The sequence below is a fragment of the Teleopsis dalmanni genome, chromosome 1 (assembly GCF_002237135.1).
Source record: "Teleopsis dalmanni isolate 2A chromosome 1, ASM223713v2, whole genome shotgun sequence".
NCBI classification, from domain to species: Eukaryota; Metazoa; Arthropoda; class Insecta; order Diptera; family Diopsidae; genus Teleopsis; species Teleopsis dalmanni.
Genome location: NC_051846.1, coordinates 207,909,839 through 207,924,317, shown reverse-complemented (window position 1 = coordinate 207,924,317; position 14,479 = coordinate 207,909,839). Strand labels below are relative to the sequence as shown.

General features: G+C 29.1%; 1 protein-coding gene across 1 annotated transcript in view; it reads left to right on the top strand.

The window, feature by feature from the left end:
- The window catches only part of LOC119667151 (GTP-binding protein Di-Ras2-like), an 11,096-nt gene extending 358 nt beyond the window's left edge, over positions 1–10,738 (top strand). The window contains exons 2-4 of the mRNA XM_038076440.1: positions 6,694–6,891; positions 10,123–10,215; positions 10,277–10,738. Of these exons, the coding sequence (XP_037932368.1) occupies positions 6,694–6,891; positions 10,123–10,215; positions 10,277–10,516 (531 nt within the window). The 3' untranslated portion in view covers positions 10,517–10,738. The remainder of the gene's footprint in view (positions 1–6,693; positions 6,892–10,122; positions 10,216–10,276) is intronic.
- The last annotated feature ends 3,741 nt before the right edge of the window (positions 10,739–14,479 follow it).

Here is a 14,479-nt window from a genome sequence, read left to right as displayed (position 1 = left end):
TATCCATATATGTCAACGGCAACACAGTTAAAACGGGGTAACAAACTTTTATGTTAGCGTAATTATATATAGATAATAATGTTAATATTATGCACCTTCTTTTGTATGCCAATCTGACACACAACAAATATGTTATTGTCAATTTAGATTTTAAGTGAAATTCTATAATTTTTGTAAGAGCTGTATGAATTTTTTTGAATCAATAAATAATAATAATAATAAAATAATCGTGATTAAATAACAAACAACTTTTCTACTCTAATTATTTTAAAAAACTGAATAACTAAATGATACTCGTACCATAAAAAAGTGTTCACTGGAATGTATCTTAACTATTAGACTAAGAATTATATTTTTACTAGTATTTTAAAGATAATTTAAAATTCACTGTAATTTTAAAAAAAATATACAAAAAATCTGAAAATAAACATAAGATTTATAGCATGGCATGCAGCCAAGAAAAATAAGGAGGAGGTTGGCTTATTACAAATGTATATTCATTATAAATGCATTAGGATTATTTAACAAAGTTCTTTTAAATTGAATGACTTTAATTATTTAAAAGTCAAGCTCCCAGCCACAATTCAAATCAAATAGCTTCAAGCTCTTCTCTTTCTTCTACATAGCATACGAATAATGGTCATGAATATTTCAAATGAGTGTTTTTAGCCTGAAAGTCTAAAACTTTTAATTTCATTTATTCTAGACTCTCATTTTTCTTGTGAACACAGTATAACCTACAATCAATAAAACTTAAAAGATTACAACTTGATTTCAATCTACTTTCTCATACTTATGGTAATACTTGTTACAACTGGATTAGGTGAAACCATTAAACTTAAATGGATCCTTTAGCATTGTTCATTTCGTTCTACTCTCTTATACTTATTATTAAGACTGGCTTAGTTAAAACCATTAAACTTAAATGGATCCTTAAGCATTATTCATTTGATTCTACGTTCTTATGCTTATTGTTAAGATTGGATTAGTTAAAACCATTAAACTTAAATTGAACCTTAAGCATTCTACGTACTGAAAATTACATATTATACGTACTTAAGCGTATTAAAGTACTATACTACACCCACTATTTGTGCTCCTAACCATCCTTTTCTATTTACCTACCTACATTTTTAATATTTAGATTCACTACTGGGTTTAAAGCATCTACGAACCACTTTCCACTATAAATGGTCATTTGACGAAATATATTTTTTATAGAAATTTATTTATTAAATCTTATAAAGAACAATCGACGAAAGTATCTTAAAAATAACCTATATTTATATATCAATATAGTGAACTTTTAAGTTTCCCCACATGTTCTTCCTCCAGTGCGCCAATATGAAATTAATAACTAATATGGTATATATACTATACTATATACTATTTATGTCTTTTGTATAAATCTCTGATGAAAACAATTGTAAATCAAAACTTCAGCTGGAAAAAATTACAAAAGGGTAATAGGCGGTTGTTTTCCTTTGTCTGGCTTAGATGCACAAAAACCCTAATTAGTGTCTATTTTTGTATCATTTTTATACAAAATTCTTTTGTTTAAAAAAAATTTATTTTTGCCTTTATATAAAAAAAAACATAAAAATTATTATAGCAAAATGAAGATTGGGAAATGGTGGATTCATATTTCCATCTTGGTCAAATTTCAAATAACACTAAATTAGCTTTGAGTCTGAAAACATTTAGAATACAACCATATATATTAAGCAGACTTCTAAAAAAACTCGTTTTATTCCCTTAGATAAATTATTTAAATAAGATGACACCAATTATAAAATCATTGAATTCCTAACGCAGATTATTTAATAGTAACTTTAATTTTATCTATAGATTAGCTCTCTTGATGTTCCAGAGCTCTTAATGACATACGTTAATTAAAGTATCCGGATCTTAGCATTGGTAAAAAAGCACTTAAAATATATTGTCACAATTTTTTTTATAAGTTGATAACACTGTATAAAGTTAGCAAGAAAGATTTTAGCATGAACTGTTACCCAGTTTGTTTCCACAACTTGTTTTTTAATTATACTTTCGGTTGTTCTGCGATGGCACAAAGTTTTTACAATTATACTTTTGATTATTCCGCAGTGACATAAACTCAGTAATAAAGCATAATTTCCTTGATTTAACCAGGTTTTAACTAAATCTCAGGTCGAAATATTCTTACTCGACGCTTTATGTTGGATCCAGTGGCGTCGCTAGGCGTCAGCGATGTCGGCGAGGCGACGGCCTCGCGCTCACATGGGCCTCGCAAAAAGTTACCGACTGTGGATTCTAAGCACTTAATAATATTTTGAACAATTTGGTTTAATAATGGCATTAACCATATTCGAAATATTTCCGAATGTTTATATGGTAACCAGATTTATGTTCACAGTTCCAGTCAGTATAGCTTCGACGGAAAGAAGCTTCTCAAATTTAAAATTGATTAAGACGTACTAGAAAAGTATGATGATCCAAGAGAGACTATCTCCATTCGAAATTCTATAAACTGAAAGGAAAATAGCAGCTGGCGCAAATTATGATATAATTTAAAAAAAATTGAGTGAATCTAAAAGTAGGAAAATTCATTTATTTTAATTTGTGTTTATTTTAATTTGATTACCAATAAAACTTTCAATCATTCTTTGTCATATTAGTGAATGTAACTCATTTACTTTTACAATTGGATTATAAAGGGGGCCTCGCAATTCTAATGTCGCCGAAGTCCAGAGTTGGTCTAGCTCCGCCACTGGTTGGATCAACCTTACGAGATGTTAGTTTTCATATATTCTTTACTACTATTCTTTACATATTTTTATGAGCGTACCTAGTTGAAACCATATCTTAATCAGTTTTAATTTTTATATTCCTTTAATCAATTGCTATCATAACTTCTATTGATTAATTCTTAGGTTTATATATTAAATTTGAAGCAATAAAGAGTTATTTTGTTCTAAAACCCGGTACTAACATCAGTTTCGCACGAGAAATGACAAGAAACTCCATTTAAAAAAATATTTCAAACCAATTTTGATATAGTGATAAATTGATATTACCACTAGCTTTCAGAAAAAACTTTATAAGCAAATAATTTTGTAGTGAACTATTTGATCAATAATGAAGCTTAATACACTTCGACTGAATCTTCAATTCGCAATGAATTCAATGAAAATCTATTAAACTTTCACCATAGAACATATACTCTTTTTTTTAATAGAACTCTGACTTCCGAAAATCTCTTCAATAAAAACCAGTGCACAAAAAAAAACAATGATAACGTATCCTACTAAACTGACTAGTTAACTATAGTGAAGTGGCAGTGATGCTTGGACGTAGTATCCAAAACTATGAAGTCAAATGTCATGCAACTGAAAAGATAAAAATGGAAATGTACAAAAGTGAACTGGAAATGAAAACGTAATAGAGTAGAGTAAACAAATAACAGAGGATAAATAAGTGAATATTTTTTGCACACTTGCGGTATATCGCTTTCCCCTAATGACCTATTTCTATATACGAGCGCCGGAGCGCTCTTAACAATACCAAAATTTATACGTTTAATGCTAATAAACGTGTATGCGAAAGCGGAAAAAGGAGCACAGACATAAAACTACTGATGCTAGTGCGGTTTCCGGCCTTGTGTCGAAGAGTACACAGACAAACCTTCCACACTTGCAAATAACTGTAAATATGCTCTAACCATATATAATAGTTGCCTGCTTCAGATTCAGATTCAATGTATGTTGAATATTTTGCTTCCTTTATGCAAAAGTGCCTGATTTCTCAACGGCACAAAAAAGGAAAAACTGCTCCACTTTTCCTGATTGTGACTTTTGTTTCAGTTTGGTGTTCGGTTCGCTCCACTTCACCTCGCTACAGCTCAGTTCAGTTCAGTTCAGTTAAGTTTACGAATTGGATTTATGGATTTTGAATGGTGGTTTCATGTAACCAACCAAACCGAAGCCGAGCGCAAACTATTTTTTCATCGTTTCGCATACTTTTTGATTCATTTCCCCCATGCCAGGACCGATTTTCCTTTGCGGAGCTTTGGCTTAATTCGTATCAAAACATTTACAATGAAAATGTTGACACAAAATTGAAATCTCTATTTAGCTTAAAATATTAGGTTGAAGTTCACTTATTGACTTTGCCACCCACATTTCGTCTTTATTAACTCTTTCATTCAATTTGAATGATTTTGTGAATTTAATTTTGAATAAAACTTAATGGAAAATTCTCTTCAATTGAATTTGCAATCAGTAATTGGTTTGCAAATCTACTCAAATTGTGGAGTGGAGGGAAGTTAATTTTAATTATAAGGAAGCAAATATTAATTAGCTGAAGCAAACACTCATTAATTAGCAAATTTTCTTATTATGAATTATTAATCGCAAGTGTGAAAAACAAATGCTTAGGACTTTCCAGTTCCAAAGTGCTTCTATATTGATTTAGAATAATTAAGTTTACATAATTCCAAATCAATTAAAGTAAAAAAACCTAATTATTCACATATTCATACATATATTCCTAATACTAATAATTGCTTGAACTAATATGTTAATCATTTAAATCGACTTAACTAAAAATTTATAAGTTTTCATTGAAGTTCAAACAACCAATGATCGCATAAATTATCGAATCAACAATTGCCAGTGTTGCAAAACAGTATGGCGGTTGTCGAAAACAACTGGAGTATACAAAATTAATAACCTATTCACACAGCAAAGCTGATTGTAATTTTTGTTGAAGTTTTGTTCCATTCTCGTTCCCTCGCTTCATTATAAAATCCAATTAAAATTGAATTTTGATTTCATACAAAAATATAACGATTGAATTGTAATTTGTATAATATAAAGTTGAAACTTAACTCATTATTCACAATAGTACAATTGTGTAGCTATATTGTGAATAATTATCATCAATTAACGGAAAGTGTAACAAAACATTAAGGGTCGATTACAGAGTTGTAACTTAATTATCAAAATTGATTTAAGTATTAATTAATTCAGCAAAGTTGATGACTTAGCCTTGAGTTAATTACGACTTTAACCGGAACTGTGAATTTGGTCGAAATAGTGCCATGATAACTTGGCAACGAGTTAAGTTGTCTGTTAAGTGATAAACAGAGTGGCACAGTGGCCTCCACGAATACTGTGGATGCAAAATGAGTTGACAGTTTGAGAATTTTTCGAACCATTTATTTATTAGTCACTACTAATAAATACCTATATATTGATGTGAATGGAAAAAGGCATTCTTTGTGAATGGATAAAGAATCTGATGATCTATAGTTCGCGCAAAAGTCGATGATGTCGAATATTTGAAATAAATTAAAAAATTTTTCAACATTTATTTTAGCTGCTTATGCAGAACTGAAATTTAGGTTAAAAAATATAGTGTTCTAGAAAATTGCAGTTCAATTCGATACCCTATACTCGTATATACATAATAATAGACCCAAAGCAATCGAAAATAATAATTAGATTTTTTATTATTCACATTCCAGAGATTGAGTCTCTTATGTGTATATAAGAGATTCAGTGTTATTAGTGCCCTAAAAACTCTCCCAAATAAAAAAGAAGAAACAATGCTTCTCACAAATCGATGATACCAATCATCTAATAATATAAATCTTACTCTAACTATTCTTGAATTAGTCTAATAATAGCTATTATTTATTACAAACTTTAAACGAATAATTCGATAGCAGCGCTTCGGTTCTAATGAAACATGATCGCTTATATAAGGGCTATTATGGTCGATTTACAAATATTATAAAGGCGTTGAAATGTTCGTATTAAAGTTGAAGAAAAATAAAGCTAATACTTATCCAAAATAATCCTTCTGATATTATGAAGTCCTCAACGGCCGACATTCTGGTAGGCGGTATGTCTTCTGTTCGGTTAGGGTCTGTTGCATCACAAAGAATCAATCATGGTCGCAGTGCTCCACTCCGTTGGAAGCTAGTACTCCGACATTCTGGTAGGCGGTGTGTCTTCTGTTCGGTTAGGGTCTGTTGCAGCACAAAGAATCAATCATGGTCGCAGTGCTCTACTCCGTTGGAAGCTAGTACTCCGTTTATTCCTATTTCTATCCAAAATAATACGTTCTTGTATGTCGAACGAATGAACTTATGACTATATTATTTTCAAATTCTGAAGAAAAAGGAACTCACTTTAAGCCACACATGAAATAGTTAATTGAAAATATTGATTGAATATGCTTGCTTTTTCAATTAACTTTATATTTTTATCTTTATATCGTTACTATTATTCATATTGTATTCGTTTTGTAATATCAGAACAATAACGCACTACACATTAACTACGTATATAAATGCAAGGTGATTCATTTCGCTTTCCAAGAAATTCAATATTTCTATATAAATTCCGTGTAAATCAAAATTTATATTATTTGTAGAATTTCTAGGGAAGTATGAGTGTCCCATTTGTATCTCATCTCTGCTTCAATATAAAATGTAAACATAAACATTTTTATATTGAATTCAATTATCCTGCAAAGTTTTATAAATAAATGTGCCGAGGGTATTTTCTGAGTTCTATGGAACACATTTCATGGAACTTAAAATGCAAATGCATATGAAATACTTGTAAAAATAATAAAAATATGTAAATTTAATTTAAACAAATACGGAGGATTTTGATTCAATCAATATTTTTTTATTTATTTCAGTTTCCAGCAATGCGAGCACTCTCCATCTCATCTGCTGATGCATTCATCTTAGTCTATGACGTTACCGATGCAGCCACTTTCGAAGAAGTGCGTATGATACGGGATCAAATACATGAGACAAAAGGAACTACGGCCGTACCGATAGTGGTTGTGGGCAACAAAATTGATTTGGTAACGGAGGATAGTGAAACAAGAGAGGTGAGTGCTTATAATATTTAATTATTTCTTTCCAAAAATGTGTTCTGTCGAGAATCTCTGTAAGTCGTATTTCTTATCAACCAAAATGACAACGTACAAAATCGAATTTCTCGCTGCAGAAGTCACCAATGTTTACATTATGCAAAATTATAGAAGTACGTATGCCTTTCCGTACTTTCTGTCGTGCCTTCAACAGATACTGTCAGTGCTGTTCAGTGATTTAAACATAATTCGTTGTTAATTTAGTTTCGTTTTGATTTTTTTTTTCTGCTTAGAAATGGATAAAATCTAGGTTCCTGACAACTGTTTTCGCATTTCGAACATTTTTCTGTGTAATACTCAATTTTTAAACGAATTGCTTTGTGCATGAGATTATTGACTTTGTCAAGCTCTGTAATATAATAAAAATGCAAATTTTATATTTCAGTAAAAAAAAATTTATTTCAGTTTTTTTTTGTCAATTTATCCTCACTCAGCACTAGCGAGGAGAATCAAATTCATGCCACAAAAAGATGGCACATCAACGCACTTCTTAATTCGAAATCTTCAGCCTCAGCTCCTGCTCGTTCACCCACTTGTCAACGATTCAGCACAAGTCAAGTGCGTAAGACGTTTTGGTTCACTTTCGCACTTTTGTACACATTAATGCCTTTTTCGCTTATGTTTGTTCATTTGGAAAAAAGTATGTAGCGACCCAGACCCCACCCATTTAAGGTTGATTACTTATGCGTATGTTCAAGAAAGAAGTGAAGATAGAAAAAAAAGTGCTCAAACGCAAACCTGGAAACCTTTAGGCAGTTTGCAGCATCAGCAACTTTCGCAAGAAAGGGCCAACACCCAACAATTTAATACTATTTCGTCTTTATATCTTTATTATTATTCTTTTGTATAAATTCCTTTTCTTCTTGGTTTTATTATGAAATAATAAAGACGTCGCAAAATTTTTAAAATGGTTCCCGCACCTTTCAACAAATTGCACCACTTAACCCATCGCTCTCTCCACAATCCTCTAAGCATGATTTCATTTTTAAATTAATTTACCATTTGTCAATTTCGAATCTTTTAATTTTTGCAAATAATTAAAAAATGTTGTTTTTAATAGAAATTTATTTCAATCATCTAATCACCTCTGACAAAGAATCATGACCCACCCGTTGTAGACCTTCATCAAAAGAAAAGGATTCAATTTAAATACTCAAATTGATGTTTAAAAATCACAAAGAAAATGAAATATCAATAAAAACTTAATTAATGTTTTTTATTAAGGATTATTATTGAAAGAAATTAACGTGAAGAGGAGAGAAAGACGTAATTGGAATTGAGAAAAATTCACTTCAAAATGTCCTTTTGAAATCTGTTTTAGTGTTGATTGAAATTTAGAAATGACCATTTAGAATAATTGTTTTTATTGTATTTAAAATCAATTAACATTCTAATTCAATGCTATGGAAATCAAGGACACCTACAGGACTTTCATTAACAAAAATGACTAAATCCTTTACACAACCTCTTATAGGAGTATATCATATATGGTATATTAATATATTATATATACACACCTACATTTGGAGGCGATTACTGCTCAGTGTAATGCCATTAAAGTTACTACTAGTAGGTGAACTATACTAACCATTGTTTCCAAAATCTATCGACATGTGATATGATAGAGTACCAGGTTCTTCTTCATGCACTCTGCTATTGCATCTACTATTGCTTCTACGGTGGTGCATTCTAAAAAGCGTACTATACTGAAGTTTCCATAGTAAAGAATAATTAGAATTTATCGATCAGTTCCGTTTACTTATTTATTTAATATTACAAATGTAATACAGTAAACACACAAACTGCAAACTGTTTTTCTTTCAGCATAGAAGAACATTTGTTCTTTTGCTGTCCTACCTAGGCCATAGGGTCCATACAATCACTCTCATTCATAATTTTTCATCAGCACAATGGTGAGTTCATTTATATTCCTAAACAATATTTACATTGGGTTTGTATTAACTCTATGAACGAATGCTTAATTATGTGGATTCGGTAAGACCTATTACTCATAACCTTCGGTCATACTCGTATACCTATTTTTTCGAAGTACGCTTCTAGCTTAAAACAATAGCTGATTCATTAGAAGCTAATATAGACCCCACACCTGAGATTTGTATGTCAGAACTGAATAAATTGAAGATTCTTTAACCAATTGCTTGATAAAATCAAGCACAAGAACATTATTATATTCATATTTTTAACTTTACGTTATGGTCACACATCTAAGAGTTAAATTAAAAGATGTACTTGACTGCCATAAATATCCGTTAAAAACAGAAGAAAGTTTCACAGATCACAATACAAAGAAAGATAGATATAAAAAATTTTAAAAGTCATATCTGTGTAACTCCACATTGATATATTGTAAATAGAGGCCATCACTGGTGCTTACCTTTTCGATCCGAACTATAATATTAATGAAGAAGACGATATCTCACAAACAAAGAAGTTACAATTTATTTGCTTGCAATTCGTCCAAGTTAGTCCACTTCTATCAGAAAGAGAGCACTAAGAAACTAACGAGAATCTAAACGTTTTCGTTTCAACCTTCATTATCAGTTTCTAGTCCTGTCAGTTACATAAAAAGTATTTATTTTCCGCTTATTTCTTTTGAAAATACAATATAAATTGGTCGGCTGTTACCACAGCAATCAGATAAAGGTTGACACGACATTTAATCTGGAACTATAAGCTTGCTATACGTAAACAAGATGAATATTTCCAAAGAATTTCGGAATTCTCACATATGATCGCACTGGAATATGCTGTTTTACACTGACATACAAAATGAGAGATCATAAAAGTAGAAATTTTTGTTTAGCAAATGATCCCTTATCGATCAATTTCATAGATATTTAAAAAAGAAGGTTAAGCCTCTTCAATTAGCTAGAGTCTTTTTGATTCTTTAGACGTCGTAAGTTCGTTCACGAAATTTTACTGTTTTTTTCTAGACTGATAAAATTGTGGACTTAAAATATACGCTCAAATCTATAGATAGATATAAAAATAAATCTTTCTTCAGTGTTGTTTATATATATTTACGCATATATAACCTACATCCTTTTCAATTTATAATGTGCTTAAAAATGAAAACTTTTACAGGAAGTGAGCTTAACATGAGCTTTTAATAACATTGCATAAATGTTTCGATGTTATTAACATTCATATAACTTTTAACTTTTACAGGTTGAATATGCCACCACAGAATCTGTTGTTACAGTAGATTGGGAAAATGGTTTTGTGGAGGCGTCAGCAGCAAGAAACGAAAATATTACACAGGTACTAATGAATGCATGTAAAATAGAAGTGATTCCCTTATTTACTGTTGCCAATTTTCTAGGTGTTTAAAGAGCTATTATCGCAAGCAAAAATCACGTACAATTTGAGTCCAGCGTTAAGGCGGCGTCGTCAATCATTGCCACAGCAAATGGGTACACCAGGCACACCAACCCATCATCACCCGCATCCATCTGGTGCACACGCCTCATCGCATGCACCCACACCCGCTCAATTGCAACATCTACAGCGAATACAGGAGCGCAGCCTGGGTGGCAAACGCAATTCCTGCGTCATATCCTAAATGAATTTAAAATCAAATTAAAACTTAACTGAAACAAATGCACAAAATACCTGCTCGTATTAAATGCAAATCCAAATGCAACATTTTCTCCGTACTAACTAAATCTCAATATTAATTATGCAGCTCTTAATCCTTCTTTACATAGACTAAGACCAAAAGCAAATTTAATCAAATACCAAAATTCGTAAGCCGCTTGTGCTACAAACGCAATATACATGCTTCTTAACCTTCTACTATAATTTATTTTTAATTTAATATATTATTTAAAAAAAAAACCAATTAATACAAAAGTTTACATACTTCAAAGTTTTTTAATTACTCTCAAAACAAACTTTAAAAAAGGGTTTGTTTGTTGCTTGAACTTTCACGCAAACATTTAAATTAACTTATAAAAATGAGCGGAAGCCTGAGAGCTATTGTGTCCTGCTGCGGAATCCGCAGTATTTCAAAATGACCCTGCGAAGGCATCTACGTCCCAGCGCACTCTAGCCTTTAACATTGTTAAAAACTGTTAAAAACTTTGCTAATGTAATTTTACTAAAATATAAAAATGGGGTTTGTACCTTAAACGCAGGCCTTAAGGTTATTAACTCATTTGAAACACTATTTTTTTTTTAAATGTTTAGTAGAAATATTGCTTAGGTTTTCCAAATTTAACAAAAGAAGTAATTAACGCATAATTCAGTATAACAATTTATATACAGTAATCCCCTCTATAACGCAGTACCCTTATAACGCGATTTTAGACCTCCGTACAACACGGACATTCCTCCGTATAGGTATACGGGAATACACCTATAACGGGTTTTCCTGTAACACGGAACCAATCTACCGCGTTATTGGGGCGATTACTGTACTCTTGATATACTTCTATTATAATCAAAGTTCAAACAAAATACAGATAAATATAAGAAAAAAGAGGGATTGTTTACTTTTATTTTTGTTTTGAAAAAAAAAAAATATTTCCGTATACGAGTATAGTAACCCCCCCTATAACATGATACTCTTATAACGAGTTTTCATATTATGTGATTTCAATCCCCTTTATAACATGGGCATTCCCCCATATAACGCGAGGATTTCCACAGTTTATAATTAGCTTCGCGTACCTTTGCACGTGTGTATACGGGGTACACAGGAATACCCCTATAACGCGTTTTCTTATAACACGAAATCAATCTACTGCGTTATAGAGAAGTATTTAACTTGATATATGTGCTTTATTGATGTCCTAAAATCTATCTGATAATTGAAAAAATATGAGTTAGCAGCAGGACACCGTAACTTTACTTTTTCGGCATTGAAATAATTTAAACTAAAATATATACAAGAATTAGCATCTATACCAATTAACGTTAACTTAATAGGTATTTATTTATAATAAATACTATACATTCATCCTAAATTTCTTTAAAGTATTGTTCTCAAATATTATACATATAAAAATATATTAATTATTAACTCATATAAACACCCAAAAGGCTCCATGGGTTTAATATGAAGTGAAAAAAATTAAAAATAATGTATTTTATTTGTTGAAAATATTAAACAATAATAGTTTTCACTATTACGAGTAACAAACTCGATAACCAATTAACTCAATAGTCTCAGTAGGGGTGTTCACGATCTCGAGCAACAAACTCGATAATCGAGTAAAATGTTAACATTACAAAGTTAGAGCAACAAAACATGTTTCAAATGTATCTATTCTGTTGTTGGTACCTTATAGTATTACTCTATTACTGGCTTTTTAAACTCGTTAATCGAGATGGTTAATATTTCTATTATTTTACTCGGTTACCGAACTCGTTACTCGAGATACCATTCGACTGAAAACTACTCGAGTGAATACCACTCCTATATTGAAAGTAAATTTACATATAAAATATTTTTATATATAACAGTTATTCAAAATAAAAAATAAGACATTCTTTCCCTATGATTTCAGTACTTTCATATTGCATTGAATGCATACAAAATATGATATGCGAAGTGTCAAAATTATAATAATGCTTGAGTAAAATTCTTTGTTAGATAGTTAGTTTTCAAATGTATAGCAATTGGCTATCTAATGTAAGAGCATCAAAACTTCTTAGGACCTCGCCCTAATCCAAAAAAAATTTAATTCATTCAACCCTAAATAAAATTACTTATAACCTCTATAAGCATAATATAAATTTTTTTTGTTTTACTTATATTTATCTACCTTCTCATTTCGGTTTCGATTTAGGTTTCAAAGTATCAGGTATCATTATCATTATATGTATTAATATTTATAAAACTATCTTAATTAAAATATTATAAAAACAAAGTGAAAGTAAATATTCTTCATTAGAAAGTCATAGAATGGCATTAGAATATGTAAAATGAATAAAAAAAAACTGATAAAAGGAAAATCAAACACCAAAACAAAGGGAAATGTGCGATAATGCGTTATGCTAATTGAAAACAAAAATAAGTATATCTATTATAAATATATATAGGATTTTAATCTAATAATAATTCTTAAGCTAAAACCAATACTAATAGGAAGAATTATTTGACACCAGTTTTCAATTAAATATTATTTTTTAATAATAACATAATTATAAAATACAGTAAATTGATTTACATATGCAGTTACTGCATATTTCACAAATGTGAAGCTATACATACAAATATATATAAAATATATATATACATATTCAATAAATGTTGCAAAGGTTGAAAATTTTTTAAAAAATTTACAATTTCTAAATGTATTTTATGTGTGTTTGTTAAAATATATTTATATTTTAATTAGTAGTATACATAAAAAATGTAATAAAATGCAATATTTATATACGTGGTAGTTAAATGTTTAAATAAATAACTTCTTTCTTCCAAATATTTAACATTAATATAATATCCCTGAAAATATTACAGCTAATATAAATAATTCTAACTAAAAAATAAGATAAAAAAATTAAAATTTTGTAATAAGAAAATAGAATGCTAATGAATAAATTGTTTGCTAAAACGAAACAAAAAATAATCATATAAAATAAAATATAATTATAGTAATATTTAATTAACTTATTATTTAATAAACTTATCATTTAATTACTAAATTTTAATCACAATATAGTAAACTTAATAATACATTTAAAATGAAACTAAAATAAAAAAGAACAAGTATCAGTAAATATTTCAGGGAAGACTGTAGTCATATACATAAAGACATATAAATAAAAATATATCTTTCTTTTAACTGTGCATGTGTGTATACAAAGTAGTTTAAAAAATTTAATTTAAAATGCTAATATAAATTATAAACACTTTAAGAAGAAAAAAAAACAATTCCAACATTATAAATTAAAATATAAAACTTAAACTGTTTAATTTATCTAAAAAATATATTTACTTATAAAAATAAATAATATTTCAATAAATATTAATTATAACAAAACAATATTTTTCGTATTTGCTCTTACAAGAAGACATAATAACAATACCACTATATAGACAATACAAATTTTAAAATGAGAAGCGGCAAAAAAATTTATATAAATTTTTATATATATTTTTATATATTTTATCAATCTTCTACAGTTTTATTACTCAAAAATTTTAATTAAATTATTTACATTTCATTTTATAATTATCCTTATAGTTAGTTTGTATTGCTTACTACTAATGCTATTATAACGTATGAAATAAAGTTTGGCAACAAATATTTATATGGGCAATTTAACATAAGGAATTTCTTTTCTGCGGTTTTTTGATACAAATCTTTTAATTTTTCTATATATATTAATATTACTGTTTTATAAATGAAATGCTAAATAATTCACACTAAATGGAAAAACTAACAAAATTATTGTTAATATTTTTTAATATTTTTTAACTGTACAATATTATTATTTAAATATACAACTAATTATTTGTATTTCTTATTTTTTATTTAAATAATTAATTCCTAGTTTTATTAATACACATTTTTTA